The sequence below is a fragment of the Salmo trutta genome, chromosome 35 (assembly GCF_901001165.1).
Source record: "Salmo trutta chromosome 35, fSalTru1.1, whole genome shotgun sequence".
NCBI lineage: Eukaryota > Metazoa > Chordata > Actinopteri > Salmoniformes > Salmonidae > Salmo > Salmo trutta.
The window spans coordinates 6,145,452-6,168,391 of record NC_042991.1 but is presented as its reverse complement, the minus strand read 5'-3'; the positions used below and the strand labels follow the sequence as shown (position 1 = coordinate 6,168,391).

The 22,940-nt window shown below is 43.0% G+C and overlaps 2 protein-coding genes across 2 annotated transcripts; one reads left to right on the top strand and one right to left on the bottom strand.

Annotated features, from left to right (window-relative positions):
* The first annotated feature begins 11,611 nt into the window (after positions 1-11,611).
* On the top strand, positions 11,612-17,860 carry LOC115174514 (peptidyl-prolyl cis-trans isomerase FKBP3-like). The gene is made up of 7 exons (XM_029733124.1): positions 11,612-11,758; positions 15,710-15,811; positions 15,922-16,020; positions 16,210-16,345; positions 16,500-16,567; positions 16,919-17,016; positions 17,321-17,860. Exons 1-7 carry the CDS (start codon positions 11,654-11,656, stop codon positions 17,373-17,375), a joined length of 663 nt encoding a protein of 220 aa, XP_029588984.1. The 5' UTR covers positions 11,612-11,653; the 3' UTR covers positions 17,376-17,860.
* Positions 17,861-19,637: 1,777 nt separating this feature from the next.
* LOC115174513 (ubiquitin-like protein FUBI) lies at positions 19,638-21,769 on the bottom strand. Its single transcript, XM_029733123.1, has 5 exons — positions 21,667-21,769; positions 20,929-21,010; positions 20,613-20,757; positions 20,050-20,105; positions 19,638-19,873 (listed from the first exon to the last, which is right to left on the bottom strand). The coding sequence occupies exons 2-5, from the start codon at positions 21,001-21,003 to the stop codon at positions 19,748-19,750; spliced, it is 402 nt and encodes a 133-aa protein (XP_029588983.1). The 5' UTR covers positions 21,004-21,010; positions 21,667-21,769; the 3' UTR covers positions 19,638-19,747.
* Between the last annotated feature and the right edge of the window lie 1,171 nt (positions 21,770-22,940).

Sequence of the window (22,940 nt, the reverse complement as noted above, 5' to 3'; positions counted from 1 at the left end):
TAATTTAAGAATTAAGGTCACTAGTAAGGAACTCCCCTCACCTTGTTGTCTAGGTTTTAACCGAAACAAAGGAACAAAAAACAGCAGACACTAGGCCCTCCATGGAAGGAGTGTGACACCCCTGCTGTGACACAACTAAATGTGGACTAAGTCAAAGGGTATGAATACTTTCTGAAGGCACTATATGTGTATTCATTCAGTAATTATTAAACAGGTCCTTACCTAGGATTTCAACTCACAACCGCATTCCAATGTTCCTGCTACTCCACCATGTCTGTATTAATGACTGATTTCACCTATTATACTTATCATAGCAATTCAGAAGTAACATTAAAACAGAATAATATGCCCCACCAACATAAGACAACTATACTGATAACTAAATGAAATCAATGAGAGAATAGTCAGATTAACCCATAACTAAAATAGCAGTTCAGATGGTACTCTCTTCCTAACTGCAGAGATGTATTACAGGTAATTAATGTTTAGGGGACTTCTACATTTCTACAGATCAGCATACCCCAAATCCAGAAGTTGTGAGTTCAAATTCCAGTTGGGGTCATATTGAAAAGTCACTAATAAATGATCATGTCAAATACTGTAATTCATTCATGTTTTTTTAACTATTTCAGATGAACAGCATACCACTTATCATAAAACCCCCATACCATTTCATTACTTTACTTATACTGGTTTGGGACATCTGGGAGCCATCAAGTGTTGTCCTAAGCACTAGTAAAATGAAAGTCCTGAGAACAGCCTAAAAAGGTCCTGACACAGTCCTCAGTGATGTACTGGTAACTTACAGGGAACTACACAAAGGTCCCCCTGAGAATGTTACCTTTGGACTATCAAGTGACGTTCTCAGAACATCAGTGGGATAACGTTACACCGGAACCCATAAGAAACCTAATGGGAACGCCGCCAAATGTCTTCAGGACGTCCCGATTGCTGGGTGTTGCCATGGTGAGGCCTCTCTTAGGATGAAGTTCACCTCTCATGAATCATGAACCATGCTGGGATGCACCAAGTTCTTTATATTTTGTATTATTGCATTGGGCAATCTTTAAATAAAAAAATATGCTAACACTTGCAAAGTTTGTATTTAAACAAGACTAGCTTCACATTAATACAATGTGAAATTGTATTTTCTATGGTTCTATTCCACCAGTGCAACTAGAGTGGAAAAAACACTAGATCAGCGATACTCCAGACACAATAACGCATACAAAGATCTCCCTCGCCCTCCATTTGGAAATCTGACCATAATTCTATCCTCCTGATCCCTGCTTACAAGTAAAAATTATAATCAGGAAGTACCAGTGACGTGCTCAATATGGAAGTGGTCCAATGAAGCCGATGGTAAGCTACAGGACCGTTTCACTAGCACAGACTGGAATAAGCTCTGGGATTCATCCGATAACATTGAGGAGTTTACCACATCAGTCACTGGCTTCATAAATAAGTGCATCGACGACGTCATTCCCACAGTGACCGTGCATACATATCCCTATCCGAAGCCATCGATTACAGGCAACATCCGCACTGAGCTAGAGGCTAGAGCTACAGCTTTCAAGGAGCGGGACGCTAATCTGGACGCTTATTAGACATCCTGCTACGACCACCGACGAGCCATTAAACAGTCAAAACATATATTTGCAAATACTTCAAAAAAACATGTTGTCACTTTGTCATTATGGGGTATTGTGTGTCGATCGGTTTGAAAAAAAAAAGAAAATCTACTAAATCAATTTTGAATTTAGGCTGTAACACACGTGTCAAACTCATTCCACGGAGGGCCGAGTGTCTGTGGGTCCTACAATTCCGGCTCTAACGTTCGTCGGAAGTGACAGGGCTTGCAAACTATCACGGATTACAAAGGGAAACCCAGCAACGAGATGCCCAGTGACGCGAGCCTACTAGACAAGTTAAATTCAATGCATGAGAGCACCAGCTGTTCCAGATGACTGTGTGATCTCACTCTCCATAGCCAATGTGAACAAGACCTTTAAACAAGTAAACATTCACAAGGCCGTGGGTCCAGACGAATTACCAGGACGCATACTCAGAGCATGCGCTGACCACCTGGCAAGTGTCTTCACTGACATTTTCAACCTCTCTCTGACCCAGTCTATAATACCTACATGTTTCAAGCGGACCACCATAGTCCCTGTGCCCAAGAACGCCAAGGGATCATGTCTAAATGACTATCACCCCATAGCACTCACATCTGAAGCCATGAAATGCTTTGAAAGGCTGGTCATGGCTCACATCAACACCATCATCCCAGACACCCTGGACCCTGGATTGGCTGCATCACCGCTTGGTATGGCAACTGCTTGGCATCCAACTGCAAGGCGCTACAAAGGGTAGTGCGTACGGCCCGGTACATCACTGGGGCCAAGGTTCCTGACATCCAGGACCTATATACTAGGCGGTGTCAGAGGAAGGCCCCAAAAATTGTCAAGACTACAGTCTCCCAAGTCATAAACTGTTCTCTCTGCTACAGCACTTCAAGCGGTACCGAAGCGCCAAGTCTAGGGCCAAAATGCTCCTTAACAGCTTCTACTCCGAAGCCATAAGAATGCTGAACAATTAATCAAATGGCCACCCATTTGATTAAAGGGCTTGTAAGTAAGCATTTCACGGTAAGGTCTACACCTGTTGTATTTGGTGCATGTAACAAATACAATTTGATTCGATTTGATCAAAAATAGACGTTGAATTGATGTCTGTGCAAAGCAGGATGTAGTTGGTGCTTCACTCTGATGGAGGTAAGAAAGACTTAACTCCAGTGCTATAAATCTTAGCTATAATACTCCCTGATATCTCCAGTGTGCCGAAACGTCAGTTCACTCGGTTTAGTCATTCAATGAATACCTGGAAGAGTTATTGAGTGTGTTACTTTCATTATCTTCTCAACGCTATCTGATCATAGCAAATACAGCCACCTGCACTCATATTGATCGTATTAATAAGGTAAGTGGTCCCTCTCCATTGTAGCATGTTGAGCTAGCAGGCGCCACCACTAAGCTAGGGTGGCTTTACTGAGCTCTGGCCGAAAGATTGAGGAAGGCCAAAGTTGATAAGACAACTAGCGAGACGGGTAAGTCATACCAATTACAATTACATTTTTTTTAATTTAACCTTCATTTAACGAGGCAAGTCAGTTAAGAACAAATTCTTATGTACAATGATGGCCACAATGACATGTGTCTTGGACTGTCACCAGTAACACAAGATAAACATAATTTCTCATCAAGCCTACTCATTTCTACGGGGCACATGTTATGTAGCATGATGGAGACATTTGAATGAACAGACCATCAATATGGCATGAGTGAGGCAGCATAACAAGCAAAGGGACCTGGAAGTGTGAACTCGCATTGTCATCGTTTTAGGTTAATTGCAGGTCTGAACTTTGTTCACAACACTAGGGGATAAAAACAACTCACCCTTTCAGAATCAGCTTTCAAAGGACAAAAGGCACCACAACAGTTAGCTGCGTTCAGTGAGAGAAAAAAACGTGCTGCAACGTTCAATTAAATGGAAACGGTGCTGTTCTGAACGACTAGTTAAAAACAGGAGGGGTTCACCTCACTGTCAGCATGGCCGCTGCACTTTAAATGCGTCAGTCATTGCTTCAAGCCACACCCACCAAACACACGTACCTCAAAGTCTGTTCAAGAACGTACAAGAGCGTTTTGGGAAAGCATGTCCTTCAATACAAACCGTTCCGCAACATGTCAAACGTACACCCTTGTTGTAAAATGGAGGAGAATATAACACCTACACCTTGATAAGGCAATAGGCTAACGTCATGTTATTTGGTGAAATAGGGGTACGTCTAACAGGCTAGGCAGTTTAGATATGTAAGCCTATCTGCCCTTTTCTAATCTCAAAATAGAGGGTCATAATCAGATTTGTGAGTGGTTTTCATTTGTAGCCAGAGCTCAGAGCTAAGCAGCTAAATAGATTTTGTTTTTAGTGCAAATATGTACAAAATAAGTCTCTCAGCCTAGCGGTTTTCCTCCTGTACAGAAAGTAGGTCATAGGCCACACGGAAAACAAACAAAGGCTTGAAGTCACAGAGAGAATAGTGGTTGTGAAAGATGACTTTGAAGTTATGTTGTGTGTCATATTTGAGCATAGACCAATGTTCAAGCATACGGACACTCCAAAGCAAATGTGAGTCATATTGAGTGTACAGTGGATTCTGCAGATGTCATCCAAACTGCTAGCAAACCTGTCTCTCTGTCACATCCTCTCTTTAGCTAAATGTTCCTATGATGTGCTTCCTTAGGGCTCTCATTGCTTCCTAAACTTCAGCTCACTCATCTTCGATCACTCACTGAGAACATGCTTTGCCAGAAATGTAGGCTAACACTCAATACACCTCTTTGAGCCCAGGCAAAATCTTCTATTTTGAGATTGTCTAAGTCTACTCGTTTTTCTAAATTATTCCCATCAAAACTGTTTTTCTTTTACACAGACCCCAGTGTACTACAGCACAACAGTAGGGTTATTATTGTGCGGTATGTAGGCCATCTGAGGAAGAGAAACGGATCACTTATTTATGTGGTCATTTTTCTTATAGGTGGCGTCGTGTGACACACCAGGGACATTAACTCACTTTAAAGACTATCCCTGATTGGATGACATCACCCCAGCCTATGCTGTATACCTGTGTGTGTAGGATCAGGAGGCTGATGATCCATCTGCCTTCAGTCTGTTGCCAGCTTATAGCAGTATTTTACTAGTGTTATAGCACCACTGTACAGGGCTCTCCACAGGGATTTCAGTCTATGAAAACGGAGCTCTATTTGAATCTGCATCGCATTCCCAAAATTAAACCGCCCCAAATTATATAGAACTACGGAAAGAGCTACACGAAAAGAACCTCCGTCGAATCCGTTGCCGATCTGTTGTCAACAGCGTAGAGCCTTTAAGTCTGGTAAGAATCCACTGAAGCGGTCTGCCGGCCTTCCTTTCTGGGGGTCTATTTCTGACAATGACTAAAGCACAAACAGATTTCCTTCCAGTCTAGGGATGTGCACTTTCATTAAAGAAGTAGTCGGTTACTTCTGACTAAACATGATTTTTCAGGAGGTGACCATTCGTGCCTCCCTGTTCCACCAGACCTTGTGTAGATTGACAGACACACAGCTGGGAATGATAGGCCTACTAACATGCCTGGCTCTAACCCCTCTATCCCTCTCCTTCCAGACATGGCGCAGCCTATCCAACAGCTCACCTCAGACAGAGAGAGCACAACAGACAGGGAGAAAGCCCCTTTCACACTGGTCCCACGCAAAGAGAAGAGAAGGTAAGGTAAGCTAGCTCCTTCTGTGCGCCCTCTGTCGCCATTAGGGAAAGATGGACTAGTCGACAGGCAGTTGCTTTATATAGCCTGTCTTCTATCTGTCACACCCTGATCTGTTTCACCTGTCCTCGTTATTGTCTCCACCCCCTCCAAGTGTTGCTTGTTTTCCCCAGTATATTTATCCCTGTGTTTCCTGTCTCTCTGTGCCAGTTTGTCTTGTATGTCCAAGCCTACCAGTGGGTTTTCCCCGTATTCCTGCTTTGCCTTGTCTCCTTTTTCTAGTCCTCCCGGTTTTGACCCTTGCCTGTTCTGGACTCTGTACCCGCCTGCCTGACCATTCTGCCTGCCCTGACGTCAAGCCTGCCTGCCACTCTGTACCTCCTGGACTCTGATCTGGTTATGACCTTTTGCCTGTCCACGACCATTCTCTTGCCTATTCCCTTTGGATTTATTAAACATCTTAAACTCCAACCATCTGCCTCCTGTGTCTGCATTTGGGTCTTGCCTAGTGTTAAGATAGTATCCTTGGCTTGAGTTCATTGAGTTTGAGTAAACAGGGGAGAATTGTCAGAGTATTGACGCATGCCTTTGAGCCATTGAAGATGGCTAGATACAGTACATAGGAACAAATCAGTATCTACAGTACCACTTTCTAGGTCTCTCTCTCTCGCTTGCTCTATTGCTATCAAACCCTTCTACAGTGCCCTCTGTAAAGCATTTTTTCTTCTTTTGGCTCTATACTCCAAAAGTTTGGATTTGAAACCAAACAATGTAAGGTTAAAGTGCTGACTTTCAGCTTTAATTTGAGGGTATTTTCATACATATCGGGTGAACCATTTAGAACATTTTGTATGGATAATCGTGAATAATGATGAGTGAGAATGTTAGACGCACACATCATACCCCAAAGACAAGCTAACCTCTCACCCTTACAATGGCATAGGAGGTTAGACTTGTTGTGGGTCTCCCGAGTGGCACAGTGGTCTAAGGCACTGCATTGCTGACGTGGTCTTCCTGTCTGGGTTGTGCCGTGGCAGAGATCTTTGTGGGCTACACTCGGCCTTGTCTCAGGATGGTAAGTTGGTGGTTGAAAATATCCTTCTAGTGGTGTGGGGGCTGTGCTTTGGCAAAGTGGGTGGGGTTATATCCTGCCTGTTTGGCCCTGTCCGGGGGTATCATCGGATGGGGCCACAGTGTCTCCTGACCCCTCCTGTCTCAGCCTCCAGTATTTATGCTGCAGTAGTTTATGTGTCGGGGGGGGCTAGGGTCAGTCTGTTATATCTGGATTATTTATCCTGTCTTATCCAGTGTCCTGTGTGAATTTAAGTATTCTCTCTCTAATTCTCTTTCTCTCTTTCTTTCTCTCTCTCGGAGGACCTGAGCCCTAGGACCATGCCTCAGGACTACCTGCCATGATGACTCCTTGCTGTCCCCAGTCCACCTTGCCGTGCTGCTGCTCCAGTTTCAACTGTTCTGCCTGTGGCTATGGAACCCTGACCTGTTCACTGGACGTGCTACCTGTCCCAGACCTGCTTTTTTCAACTCTCTAGAGACAGCAGGAGCGGTAGAGATACTCTCAATGATCGGCTATGAAAAGCCAACTGACATTTACTCCTGAGGTGCTGACCTGTTGCACCCTCGACAACTACTGTGATTATTATTATTTGACCATGCTAGTCATTTATGAACATTTGAACATCTTGGCCATGTTCTGTTATAATCTCCACCCGGCACAGCCAGATGAGGACTGGCTACCCCTCATAGCCTGGTTCCTCTCTAGGTTTCTTCCTAGGTTTTGGCCTTTCTAGGGAGTTTTTCCTAGCCACCGTGCTTCTACATCTGCTTTGCTTGCTGTTTGGGGTTTTAGGCTGGGTTTCTGTACAGCACTTTGAGATATCAGCTGATGTAAGAAGGGCTATATAAATAAATGTGATTTGATTGCAGTTGCTAGCTGTGCCACTAGAGATCCTGGTTTGAGTCCAGGCTGTCACAGCCGGCCGTGACCGGGAGACCCATGGGGCGACGCACCATTGGCCCAGCATCGTCTGGGTTAGGGGAAGGTTTGGTCGGCAGGGATGTCCTTGTCCCATCGCGCTCTAGCGACTCCTGTGGCGGGCCGGGCGCATGCACGCTAACACGGTCACCAGCTGTATGGTGTTTCCTCCGACACATTGGTGTGGCTGGCTTCAGGGTTAAATGGGCATTGTGTCAAGAAGCAGTGCTGCTTGGTTGGGTAGTGTTTCGGAGGACGCATGCCTCTCGACCTTCGCCTCTCCCGAGTCCGTACAGGAGTTGCAGCGATGAGACAAGACTGTAACCAATTGGATACCACGAAATTCGGGCGAAAAAGGGGTAAAAACATATATTTAAAAAGAATATTAACTAAAATATAAAAAATATTTTAAAAAATTGGTGGAGGTATGATATTAGTGCATCTAACTTTCTCACTCATCATTATTCAAGATTCATTCAGGATTATCCGTAATCATGGTAGCATCTACATTAATGTAGAAGTGTTAAGAAACATATTATATTCTTATTTACAATACATGTGACTCCAAAATGGCACAATACATTATTTACCATTCATTTCTATTGGGCACAAAATAATCTTAAACACAACCAAATCAAACAGCAAATGCATCCAACAAATGTGTAGAGTCACAAGCTTTATGTAGTCATTATGTGCTATGAATGTGGGAGTAGGTGTCGGGGTATGGTAGTAGGTGCCGGGCTCAACTGTTTGTGTCAAGAACTGCAACGCTGCTAGGTTTTTAACGAATGGTTCATCACCTAAAGGACGTCCAGCCAACTTGCCCGACGAATTGAGGCTGTTCTGAGGGCAAAAGGGGGGGCTGCAACCAATGTTCACTTTAATTCTAATTAGCAGTGAACACTGAGGCTGTACCCTTACAGTTTTAGACAGTAGCCAATAGGCTATTGTGGCCTACTAATATAGGCCTACCAACAAAACCAATGGAGCAAATCCCTGAACATTTTCACATGGAAATAGCTTTTGATTTCTATGATATAGCCTACAGTAGCCTATATGAGGTGTTCAATGCAGGCCTACATTGCATGAGACTTTAAAAAAACGTTTTTACATTATGAAGGGCCAGACATGAATTCCTTATTGTTTACTTGGTCTGTAACACCATTGGCCAAATAGGTGACTGTACATTGCATTGCATTGTGTTGTAAGAAACCACAAAATAGAATGTATTATTATTACCACACAGAGAATTCGACAATGTAGGCTACCCCTCTGCCTATTGGCTTATTTGCATATTCAAGCATTTCTCAAAATACAACACTGCCCCTTTAATTAAGACAAGCTTTTTACCTGACTGGCTTTTCAAAGACAGCTTGCAATGTAGCCTACACGTTTTGTGCTCTTGTAAGACGCAGTAACTCCCCATTGCTGACTTATACATATCTATCATCCAGCTAATAACTGGCTAACTAGCAAAGAGTTGTGCACACCCGTGGCTCTGCGCTCATCTGAAAAGCGTATTCACTCGCGGGTGATTGAACGACCACTTGTGGGCTACACCCGCCAATATAATTCTACTCTGTTGCGCTCTAGCTCTGCCTACAACAAAATCACAGGCTCAATCTTGAAAACTCCGATTTGTTTTGGTTTGTTGCATAACACGTGATGCTATGACCTTGCAGCCCTTCACTCATATCCAGCACCACCGCATCCCCTGATTCTTCTCAGGCACTCCGCTGGGTGGCTTCCCAGTGTATACTTACATATTCCATGCATAGCTTGATTTGGCGTCCCATGCTGCCCATATTTTGATGCCATATTTTTCAGGCTTGTTTGGCATATACTTTCGGAAGGATGAGCATCCTCTGAATGGAACAAGGCGTTCATCCACTGTAACATGAGGACCAGGAGTGTACAGTAACTGTAGAATTTCCACCCATTTGTCCCATACATATCTGATTTCAGCTAGTTTGTCTCTTTCACATTGACCGGGTTTGGTATCACGGTTATACAAACGGGTGGAAATTCTACAGTTACTGTACAATCCTGGTCCTCATGTTACAGTGGATGAATGCATTGTTCCATTCAGAGGATGCTGTCCCTTCTGGTAGTATATGCCAAACAAGCCTGAAAAATATGGCCGAGCAGCTGCACACAAACCTAAGATAATCATGTGCAATGCCAAGCTTTGGCTGGAGTGGAGTAAAGCTCGCCACCACTGGTCTCTGGAGCAGTGGAAACGCGTTCTCTGGAGTGATGAATCACGCTTCACCATCTGGCAGTCCGACGGACGAATCTGGGTTTGGCAGATGCCAGGAGAACGCTACCTGCCCCAATGCATAGTGCCAACTGTAAAGTTTGGTGGACGAGCAATAATGGTCTAGGGCAGTTTTTCATGGTTCGAGCTAGGCCCCTTAGTTCCAGTGAAGGTCAAACTTAACGCTACAGCATACAATTACATTTTAGACGATGCTGTGCCTCCAACTTAGTGGCAACAGTTTGGGGAAGGCCCTTTCCTGTTTCAGCATGACAATGCCCCCATGCACAAAGTGATGTCCATACAGAAATGATTGGCCGAGATCGGTGTGGAAGAACTTGACTGGCCTGCACAGAGACCTGACCTCAACCCCATCGAACACCTTTGGGCTGAATTGGAACGCCGGCTGCGAGCCAGGCCTAATCGTCCAACATCAGTGCCCCACCTCACTAAAGCTCTTGTGGCTGAATGGAAGCAAGTCCCCGTAGCAATGTTCCAACATCTACTGGAAAGCCTTCCCAGAAGAGTGGCGGCTGTTATAGCAGGACCAACTCCATATCAATGCCCATGATTTTGGAATGAGAAGCTCGACAAGCAAATGCTCACATACTTTTGGTTATGTAGTGTGTATATATATGCTATAATAAACAGGATATCTTGGTAGCCAGGCTAACAAAGTATATTGTTGTTGACCGTGTACTTTATTGACGCTTTAAAACTGTGTTTACATTTCATTGCATTCATTAAATCCCTGATTGTCATTGTTATAGTTTTTTTGCCAGTCGATGTATACTGAACAAAAATATAAACGCATCATGCAATTATTTCAAAGATTTTACTGAGTTACAGTTCATATAAGGAAATCAGTCAATTTAAATAAATAAATGAATCCCTAATCTATGGATTTCACATTACTGGGCAGGGAAGGGCATAGGCCATGGGTGGGCCTGGGAGGGCATAGGCCCACCCACTTGGAAGCCCAGCCAATCAGACTGAGTTTTTCCCCTCAAAGGGCTTTATTACAGACAGAAATACTCCTCACCACCCAGCTGTGTAATGATCATGCTGTTTAATCAGTTTCTTGATAGTTCTCACTCCTATTTTCATAGCATTTTATATTTTCATCAGTAGACAGACACACGTGATATATCAGTCAGGCCTAAAACAGGGGTTTATAAACCTCAGGTAATGTGTTCATGGTTTCTTGACTATTATTTCAGCAACAAACTGTAGTAGGAAGGAGTCAATGCAAAAGTAGTCACTAACATTTGTCTATTTTTGTTTTTACAAAAGATTAGTAAAAAAAACTGTTGTCTGTCTATAGCTTTGCCTCTTGACGGAATACAACTTATTAACTGCTATACAAAGATTTACCACCAAAATGTTGTAAATATTTTTGTAAGGGATTCACTGATTATACAGACTAAGGTGGGACTCTAATACACTTCAGTTGTGGAAGAATGAGTTTAGAACACAGGCAAAGCCGGGAAAAGGACTGAGATGGTTTCTCTAACACATCTCTACCACAAGGTGGCATCGGAAGGAATTTGATTTACAATAAATTGCAACCCCATGCACGGTCTTGAAGAACATGTCCATATATATAACTGACCACATTATCACTTGCAATTTTCTTACAGGTGGTTTCATTAAATGCACATTATTAATTTGCAATATTCAACATGAATATACACTTTGTATTTTCTATGTTTTTAAGGAAAAAATACAAAGAACTGAATCAAATGTCAGATTTCTTTGTCAGATTTTGCAATCAAAGTCTAAATAATTATTTTCTGGTCCTGTAAAATATATTTATTAAGCAAAGCACTAATGATGATGATCTCCCTTTGCATCAAGGCAAGCCAAACCACAAAAAAATACTGTTTTGTTGCAGGTTAGGAGAAGTTAAGAAGCAGGTTATGAGACGGAGGTTACGGTTGGTGTTAGGGTTGGCGAAAATGTCCTCCTAACCTGCTCCGAAAATCACTTTGTATCGAAGTGGCGTGAAAAGTGTCCCAAAGACTTTACGCCTCCGGTCCTCCCACAACGGAGGTGAAAGTTCAGCAGTGCGCCTTGTAAAATGGCGGCTGAATTGACCAGAGAGTGGAGCGATGAGCAGCTCAAAAGTGATGATCTATCCAAAAAAGACGTTATTAAGTTCATTCAGGACAATGCGGCCCACTCGGTATGTTTTATGTTTGATCAATGCATGCATTGGTTTAACAGCACTAACTAAAACGCCATTTCTCACTTTTAGTGCGCACGCATGGTGATATCAGTTACCTCCGCATTGGCGCACCACTGCCAATTTAGCTTGATGCTAGCTTGTTAGCCTAGCATGTAACAGTTCAACATGGCATGCATGTATAGTCCCATTCGTTCTGTATATCACCGTGCCGTGTTAAGTTTTTTGATACGACTACTTATTTAACTTTGAATATATTTTTCGGCGTTGGGCCAACCGGTAGCAAATGCGTTATTGCACCAGACCGTAAACAACAAGCTACGAATCAGAGATGGTGTTAGCCCGGTGTTTTGGGTTAGTCTGGTTAACACCTCAAATCAATGTGTAGGCTAAACAGTAACACGCTTACGTATAGGCCTTTCCCAACAATGCAGAATATATAGAAAAAAATATTTTTTTTAAAAAAGGAATAAATACACAATGAGCAGTGGTAGCTTGGTTATATACATAGGGTATATTTAGGTAGGTACAGTACATTCGGAAAGTATTCAGACTCCTTTACTTTTTCCACATTTTGTTACAGCCTTATTGTAAAATGTATAAAATATTGTTTTCCTCATCAATCTACGCACAATACCCCATAGTAATAAAGCGAAAACAGGTTTTTAGAATTGTAAAAAAATGTACGCATTTATATAAGTATTTAGACCCTTTGCTATGAGACTCGAAATTGACCTCCAGTGCATCCTGATTCCATTGATCATCCATGAGATGTTTCTACAACTTGATTGGAGTGCACCTGTGGTCAATTCAATGTATTGTACATGGTTTGGAAAGGCACACACCTGTCTATATAAGGTCCCACAGTTGACAGTGCATGTCAGAGTGAAAACCAAGCCATGACGTAGAAGGAATTGTCTGTAGAGCTCAGACAGGATTGTGTTGAGGCACAGATCTGGGGAAGCTTACCAAAAAATGTATGTAGCATTGAAGGTCCCCAAGAACACAGTGACCTCCATCATTCTTAAATGGAAGAAGTTTGGAACCACCAATACTCTTCCTGGGAGACTAGTAATGGAGGGAAAGATGAACGTAGCAAAGTACAGAGAGATCCTTGATGAAAACCTTCTCCAGAGCGCTCAGGATTTCACACTTGGGTGAAGGTTCACCTTCCAACAGGACAACGAACCTAAGCACACAGCCAAGACAACACAGGAGTGGCTTCGGGACAAGTCTCTGAATGTTCTTGAGTGGCCCAGCCACTCACTGTTTCCCATGCTTGTAAACACTGTTTCCCATGCTTGTTCAATGAACCATAAATGTATGAACATGTACCAGTGGAACGGTCGTTAAGACAGTAACAGCTTAGACGGTAGGCAATTAAGATCACAGTTATGAAAACTTAGGACACGAAAGAGGACAAGAAAGATACCCAGGATCCCTGCTCATCTGCGTGAACGTGCCTTAGGCATGCTGCAAGGAGGCATGAGGACTGCAGATGTGGCCTGGGCAATAACTTGCAATGTCTGTACTGTGAGATGCCTAAGACAGCGCTACAGGGAGACAGGACGGACAGCTGATCGTCCTCTCAGTGGCAGACCACGTGTAACAACACCTGCACAGGATCGGTACATCCGAACATCACACCTGCGGGACAGGTACAGGATGGCAACAACAACTGCTCGAGTTACACCAGGAACGCACAATCCCTCCATCAGTGCTCAGACTGTCCGCAATAGGCTAAGAGAGGCTGGACTGAGGGCTTGTAGGCCTGTTGTAAGGCAGGTCCTCACCAGACATCGCAGGCAACAACGTCGCCTATTAGCACAAACCCACCGTCGCTGGACCAGACAGGATTGGAAAAAAGTGCTCTTCTCTGACCAATCAATCAAATGTATTTATAAAGCCATTTTTACATCAGCCGATGTCACAAAGTGCTATACAGAAACCCAGCCTAAAACCCCAAACAGCAAGCAATTACATTCTGTTACATTGTAGACCTCGACATAACCAAATAGTACTTAGTTCTACTTTTGTTTTGATATTCTGCACTATACACAATGCACTCCTCTACCCTTTTCTTCTAGCCTACATTCAGTCACAACAACCTTCACCAGAGTGGTTTGGATGATATAGTGCATCACACAGACGGGGTGAGAGGAGGACAGATGTATCGCCCTGAGTCAATTATACAGAGAGACCAGCCCTCCAGTGATAGCTACTGATGAGTCGCGGTTTTGTCTCACCAGGGGTGATGGTCGGATTTGCGTTTATCGTCGAAGGCATGAGCGTTACACCGAGGCCTGTACTCTGGAGCGGGATCGATTTGGAGGTGGAGGGTCTGTCATGGTCTGGAGCGGTGTGTCACAGCATCATCGGACTGAGCTTGTTGTCATTGCAGGCAATCTCAACGCTGTGCGTTACAGGGAAGACATCCTTCTCCCTCGTGGTACCATTCCTGCAGGCTCATCCTGGCATGACCCTCCAGCATGACAATGCCACCAGCCATACTACTCATTCTGTGCGTGATTTCCTGCAAGACACGAATGTCAGTGTTCTGCCATGGCCAGCGAAGAGCCCAGGTCTCAATCCCATTGAGCACGTCTCGGACTTGTTGGATCGAAGGTTGAGGGCTAGGGCCATTCCCCCCAGAAATGTCCGGGAATTTGCAGGTGCCTTGGTGGAAGAGTGGGGTAACATCTCACAGAAAGAACAAATCTGGTGCAGTCCATGAGGAGGAGATGCACTGCCGTACTTAATGTAGTTGGTGGCTACACCAGATACTGACTGTTACTTTTGATTTTGATAATGTGTTCAGGGACACATTATTACATTTCTGTTAGTGACATGTCTTTGGAACTTGTTCATTTTATGTCTCAGTTGTTGAATTATGTTCATACAAATATTTACACATCTTAAGTTTGCTGAAAATAAACGCAATTGACGGTGAGAGGACATTTCTTTTTTATTTATATTTGCAAAAATGTATAGAAACCTGTTTCTGCTATGTCATTTTGGGGTATTGTGTGTAGATTGGAGAGAAAAATAATACAAATTAATACATTTTAGGATAAGGCTGTAACATAACAAAATGTGGAAAAAGTCAAGGGGTCTGAATACTTTCCGAATGCTCTAGATATGTACATATAGGTAGGGGTAAAGTGACTAGGAAACAGGATAGATAGACAATAGCAGCAGTGTATATGTCGGCGTGAGTGTGGTGGTAGAGTCAGAGTTACTGCAAAAAGGGTCAATGTCGATAGTACGGGTAGCCGCTTGCTTGGGGTAGAAGCTGTTCATGGGCCTTTTTTGTTCCAGACTTAGGTACCGTTTGCCGTGCGGTAGCAGAGCAAACAGTTTATGACTTGTGTCTTTGACAATTTTTAGGGCCTTCCTCTTACACCGCCTGGTATAGAGTTACTGGATGGCAGGTAGTTCGACCCCTCTGTAGCGCGTACTATTTAGTGCAAAGACGCTGTCGGTGTGTTCAAACCGTTAGTTAGCCCTCTGTCTTCCGTCTGTTTTGCATGAACATGCTGTAATATGGCTGCGTGGGAACCCGAACCTTCAAAATTTTTACACATTTTTATGTTTAACATTTTTGTTTTGAAGAAGATAAAATAATGTTGCACTGATATGAAAGATACATTCCTTATGTTTCCAAAACCGTACTACAAGCTATGCGTGTTTAAGTGCAGTCGGGGCACTTAACTTCCCTGGCCAGAAGATACCTTCATTAATAGATACAAAAGGTAGTTAGTCTATGAATGGGCTCGCTAACACCTAAATCGACGTCACTATGTCCCATGAGTCACGTCAGCCAGGCTTGTTTTTTTGGTCGCCAATTTTGGGAAATAATAATAATGCAAAAGCATCAATTTGCACCAAAGGGTTGAGTGTTGCTTTCACGCCACAACTACCCTCTTTGACTTCATTACTTTTCTTTTCCAGTTTCTTGCCGAGCACAAGCTGATGGGAAATATCAAGAATGTCGCAAAAACGGCGAAGAAAGAGCAATTGATTATTGCCTACAATGACTTGTTTGAGAGCAAGGTAGGTGGACAACATGGATGGAGTGATGTATATTTTAGAAGCATATGGCATGACATTATAAGATGTGAATTATGAATGATAAGATTATTTTTTTTTTGTGCGACTAACAGAGGTTTTTAGGGTCGGAACCCATTGAAGATGTGACAGAGCATGTGAAAAATGTGAAGATTGACGACAAGCCCAAAGAAGTTGTGGAAGTCGTGGATGAGGTAAACGACCCGTGTTTGAAAAGCTTTTGATTCAACGTTTCCCGCTGAAATAAGCATCAGGGTAAAAGTGTTGAACAAAATTGAACAAATCTCGAAGTTACTGCAACTCCACTACATCCAATTTCCACTGGTTGTCAGAATAATTTTATTGTTAAAATGGTCACTTGTGTTATGCATTTCAATTCCCAGGGTCCTCCTAAGTTCTTTAAGTCTGTGCTGAAGAAAGGAGACAAGACTAACTTCCCTAAGAAGGGAGACAATGTGAGCTGTTGGTACACTGGCTCCCTGGAGGACGGCACAGTGTTCGACACCAACATCCCTGCAAGTATGTTTTCTCTCTCATACACACACATGCAGACTATCTCTGTCTCAAACACACATATTGTCACTCTGTCACACACACTCCCTTCTCCTCAATTATCTTTCTCTCATTAATACCAATAATGATTTGACTGTTTCCTCTGTCCTCCCCTCTCCAGCTGCCAGAAAGAAGAAACAGAGCAAGCCACTGAGCTTCAAAGTTGGCCTGGGCCGGGTCATCAGAGGGGTAAGACCATAGAGAGATTGATGTTATATTTCGGGCTTCTGAGTGGCGCAGCGGTCTAAGGCACTGCATCTCAGTGCAGGAGGTGTCACTACAGTCCCTGGTTTCAAATCCAGGCTGTATCACATCCAACCGTGATTGGGAGTCCCATAGGGCGGCGCACAATTGGCCCAGCGTCGTCCGGGGTAGGCCGTCCATTGTCAATAAGAAAATGTTCTTAACTGACTTGCCTAGTTAAAGGTTAAATAAAATATACATATGTATGTATGTGCCTTATTGCAACCATTTCCCTTGTGAAAAATAGATTGCAACAGTTATCACTAAGTCTTATGAGAAAAAAAAATTTCTCCACAGTGGGATGAAGGCATCCTAACGATGAGCAAAGGGGAGACGGCCAAACTGGAGATTGAACCAGAATGGGCCTACGGGAAGAAGGGACTTCCTGACTCAAAGTATCCTTTACATTGGAATATCATGGGAACTATGGGCTAATATTTAACTAGGAGATTAAAGTCAAGAGGCTTCACTTTCTGCTATGTTTTACACCACCAGTCATGGTCAGAAAGATTGCCAATCCTCCTAGAGGAGTCTTCTCCTGTACAATGGCTCTATCATAGCTTTGTCGATACTAATTGAATTTGAGCTGGATTTCTAACCACTAAGTCTTTTAAAGATGAACTATATAATGAATGTCTCCCTCTTTGAATCGATATGCAACTGTTTCCTGTGTGCTTTCCTTAACTCTCCCACCACCAGAATCCCACCCAACGCAAAGCTGATCTTCGAGGTCGAGCTGGTGGCTGTCGATTAACGGCAGAAACCAACTCAGCATGCACTTCTCTCCATGGACGGGGGAAACGCAGTAGTCACCAGATGGCCATGCGCAAAAGGACAGAAGTGGCTTTCATTGTCAGAACTTTGAAGAAAGAATCTGTAATATATTGTCTTAATTTACGTTTAAGGTTAGTCTGGTTGTTTCAAGTCTTTTTCTGCTTAAGCCAAGTTCTTTATCATTGTCTTGGCATGTTTGGCATATTGTCTGAAGCAGGAAAAGACATGGGACCAGGTTAGGGTTATTTGTGCTGAGTTAAGTAGGTGCTTTACTTCTGTCCTTTCCAGCATGGCCAGATAGTGACGACTGGGCAACACTGTACAGACGGGGCATCCTTTCTGACAAGTTACACACCGCAGAGGAAAGCCTCTCAGGATATTCTGTTTTATTCCTGTTTTTGTTTTGTTTTTATTGCATGTATAATGTTCTTGTAAAGATTAAACCAATTTTGGAGACTAAATTGACATATGCATCTGAAATCTTGTTTATTGTGCACATTCAGTAAGTGTTTGAATGGTCAAGAAAACTGGGCATCGGGGAATGGTTTGGAAGTAAGTTCCTGCACTTGAAATCAGACGTATGATCAAGTTTCAATGTCACATGCACAAGTACAGTGAGACGCATTTCTTGCATTTCTTTTCATTGAACATTGTAAATATGTTCCTGGAACTGAATGACCCTGTATATAGTATGCTTGCTTTCTTCCTCTTATTTCTAATTTAAATTACTTTGAGTGTTACATTATTGATTAATGCATTGTTGGGTTTGGAGCTTGCAAGAAAGGCATTTCACTTGTACTTGTGCATGTGACAACTTAACTTGCGAGTTCCAATGGTATGTCATCAGATGTCATACCTGTCATTTTTAACCTGAAGGTGGGCAGTTTCATGTAGTAGTAGCACACAATTGCCCTCTGGGCCACAATATATATATATTTTTTAAACAGCTCTGGTTCTGTTGACAAACCTTGTGCTTTGACTCCTGCTGAACATGGCCCAGTTCTTTTTGGAAATGTATACTTGAAACACTATTTTTAGTATGAAGATTTATACTACACAAGAGAAGTCTGGCCTCAAATCACTTTAGATAGCTGTCAGAACTATATATAACTCCTCTTGGACTGTCACGCGGTGTTGGTATTACCAGTTTGATTTTGATAACATCTTAGACTACATCTAGTCAGCAGTTTGAAGTTCCTCGGCGCTCACATCAGAGGACTTGACATGGACCAACAGCGCCTCTACTTCCTAAGGCAGCTGAAGAAATTTGGCATGCCAACCAGGGTCCTCCAAATACCGCTGCGCCATCGAGAGCATCATGGCGTAGTAAGGGAATTGCTCCATCCACAACTGCAAGGCCCTCCAGCAGGTGAAGACGGTACAGGTTCCCACCCACTTGAAACGGTGCCTGCGGAAGTCCCGCAGCATCAAGGACCCCCACATGAGCTGTTCACGCCCTTAATGTTAGGCAGATGGTATTAGACCTCATGCTCTGATAACAGGCTGAGTCATTCTACAAGCCATCAGACTGCTGACTGACTCTCCAGACTTTAGTAATGCTACACAATTTAAACACTTTCCTCCTTTCTCTGATACATGTAAATATTGTTCCTACCTGTATTACACTTATGCTAAAATGTTTTTATTCTGAGCCATTTACTTTGCAACAATAAGAAATCAAATATGAACATTGTCAATACAGAACCTGCAAGTAAGCATTTCATTGGACAGTGTACTCAAACTCAACTCTGGACCTTGAAGCCAGTTTCAACTCTTACCCTATTGAGGTCCAGATTCTGCTGGTTCTGTTTTACCTGAATTGCACCCACCTGTTGTCTCAAGTCTAAATCAGTCCCTGATTAGAGGGGAATAAAAAAGAAAATGCTGTGAAACTGGCTTCAAGGCCCAGAGTTGAGTTTGATGGTTATACACCATATGTAGCCTTTACAAAAAACATTACATTTCCAAATAAACCATTAGAAACTAGAAGAGGAAAATTCATATTGACCTCCAAGCCAGTTCAACTGCTTATTTAAATGTTTGCCCTCTAATCGGGGACAGATTTAGATTTGGGACAAGGTGGGTGCAATTATCAGGTACAACAGAAAACAGCAGTACTGCAGCCAGGCTCAATCACTTGTTAGTTTGTTGTCCAAACAATCCTTTCTATTACAAGCCATTTATATTATCAAGCAACCCAGTCTCAAAATGCATAAACACCCAAGAAATGACAAACAAGTTCTTTAGTCTAAGCCAAATTTTTATTCTGTACAGGAGGAAAACCTTTCAGTGGGTTAAAATGAAAGGGGTGTGATCACAAGCATTCTCCTGAGGGGGGGGGGGGCAGTCTTTTTAGGAGTTGGCGTTGGGGCCCTTCTTCTTGCCGAAGGTGGGCACAACATTGACGAAGCGCCTGTTGTACTGGATGCGACGCTTGGCACGACCCGTCTTCTTTTTCTTCTTTTCCTGTTTGTCAACCTGAAGTGATAAAAAGAGGGACAGTGCTACTATGGTCATTACTCTGCAGAAATACATTACAATCCAGGAGCTACGATGACTTTCAAACAACCAGACAATGTTACAACTGCCACAAAATCATAGCCAACAAACAGTCTAAATATATATATTTTTAAATGCAGCAAGTATCTGCTGACCTTGGGTGTCTGTCCCCTCACTTTACCGGCACGGGCCAGGGAGCCATGGACCTTTCCTGGTGGAGAGAGAAACCCAAGAGTGATTATCCTGAGTGAACATACAGCAACGGAACAAATGACAACAGAAATTCATAGAGTATCTTTGAGTAAACTATTGATCTGGAACTGTATGTGCAGCAGGTGGCCTAGCGGTTAGAGCATTGCACCAGTAACCAAAAGGTTGCCTTTTCAAATCTGAGCCGACAAGGTGAATAATCTATTGTTCTGCCCTTGTGCAAGGCACTTAACACCCCACAACAGCTCCCCAATGTGGCAACCCCCTGAACTGCTCAGATTCAGACGGTTCTGTTAAAAGCAGAAGTCACGTTTCGGTTGGACTGTTTGTGCAATTGCCGATAAAAATAAATGTACCAGAAATCCTTTTAATAAGTCAAAGCTAGGTGTCCACCCTATTTCTTTCAACAATCCAATCCTCATGTGTGATTACTTTCAAGGTGGGAAGGAAGCATTTTCAAAGTATTCAAAATCAGGCCATATTTGATGCACCATCATTGAGAACTGACCTCCCAGCAGTCTGCCGGCCACCTCCAGGGTGCAGTGCTCAGAGATGCCACATTCCACCAGAGAGGAAGCATCCTCCAGGGGGGAGCCAGCCAGCAACAACACCTGGTCCTCCACTAGGAGACCCTCCAGATTCTGGACATGGACCTGAAACCACACACGATGGTTTGATCCACACAATTTACATACATGTAACAATCCAGACAAGAGCATGCAGAATACGATTTGAGACTGTGGTATTGTAGACTCCAAACAGTACACCAGTTTCCATTACAACACAATTAACATTTTCATTGATGTAGTCTAGCTTGGCCTCACCTTGAGGTCTCTGACAGTCTCCTGTCCGGTCACCTCAAGGGTGTGAGTGTTCTGGGCACGCAAGAAGAGCTGCATCTTGATGCTGTGGATAGGAAGAGATGGCCAGTTAGCTTCCAGTATGAAAACAGCAGGCAGGAAGTGGGGTGTCACCATAAGTCCACATGTGACTTGAATCCACTCTAAAAAGTAACAATGACTGAGCTAGGATTGAAGAGACAACTTAAGCAGGCAATATGTTCAACTATTTGTAGATATCTACAAATCAATAGACAGCCATTTAGGAACCAATAACTACAACTTTGCAGGAACGAGAGCAATGCTAGCTAGTTAAATAGCCAACTAGCTAGCATTGCAGTAAGGTTGAGGAATGATGAAGTTCACTGGCTAACATTGTAGTTAGACATAGCCCGGCAATACGTTTGCAAATCAGCAACATGACAAATATGTGAAAATAAGTGATTATACGACCATATATGTATTATACTACCAAATTGTAGCTAGCTAGACATCCATACTTGTTTGCTTACCGACAGTCACGTAATTAACGTTAGCTAGCTAAAGCTAGCCACGAGGCATGCGGTTTCGGAAAAACGATTAAAATTGCCCTATATAAGGCAATCCAAAAAAACTATTGTTCGTCGTGGATGGTGATGTACTTACGACCAATATTCCGACCTGATATGTTGTCTCTAAAGGGTATAAAATTCAACATTTCCTCTCATTTTGCACAGGCCTTACCTCGTTTGATGCTAGTCGTTCAACACTAGGTTAAAAAAGGACTTAGAGAGCGTCGGCGGTGCGCATGTGTCAACGTGTGACGTCGATAAGTAGAGAACCATAGAGATCCTATTAAATTACTAGAGGAGCCATGTCACAAACCCTCAAATTTACGTATTGCAGCGTGAATGGCAGCCATCTTGGTCAGGGAGAAATTCCAAACTAGTCTAGTTGGGAATGAATGGCAGTAGAGACAGGTGATGCTTTTCCTGCTTTTAATTATGAAGAAAAATTAAAGGCATGTGATGTATCAGAAATGGTGTAATGGAATATTAGTCAACCTAAGAAAGTCATAATTACAGAGTTTATACGGGTCTTATACACATTTTCTGCATAAGTAGCCTCTAAAATATAGTGAACAGACCATCAATTACTGGAAAGCTGTGAGTCCTATTATATGATACAATATCAGGACTTGTTGCATTTACAACTTGTCTAAGTCCTATCATTAACTGATTTGAGCCAGTGTATGGTTGTGGATTGACAGCATGGTTCAAATGGAATGTTGGCAGTTAATTTGAAAAAATGCATGGAATCATCCCTCTAAAACTGGCTAGCAGTTTCTAACAGTGCAGATACATTCTTCAAATTCATGTTTTAAACAATATCTTATCACAGCACTGGCAAACCATGACTGATCAATATGGATGACCTTGGGACCATCATAAGGGACACGGTTCTTAGAATCCCTTCTAGTACTGCAATTCCTAATTTCTAAACTCAGCAAAAAGAGAAATGTCCTCTCACTGTCAACTGCATTTGTTTTCAGAAAACTTAACGTGTAAATATTTGTAAGAACATAACAAGATTCAACAACTGAGACGTAAACTGAACAAGTTCCAAAGACGTGACAGAAATAGAATAATGTGTCCCTGAACAAAGGGGGGTCAAAATCAAAAGTAACAGTCTATCTGGTGTGGCCACCAGCTGCATTAAGTACCGCAGTGCATCTCCTTCTCATGGACTGCACCAGATTTGTCAGTTCTTGCTGTGAGATGTTACCCCACTCTACCACATTTCTGGGGGGAATGGCCCTAGCCCTCACCCTCCGATCCAACAGGTCCCAGACGTGCTCAATGGGATTGAGATCCGGGCTCTTCGCTGGCCATGGCATAACACTGACATTCCTGTCTTGCAGGAAATCATGCACAGAATGAGCAGTATGGCTGGTGGCATTGTCATGCTAGAGGGTCATGTCAGGATGAGCCTGCATGAAGGGTACCACATGAGGCAGG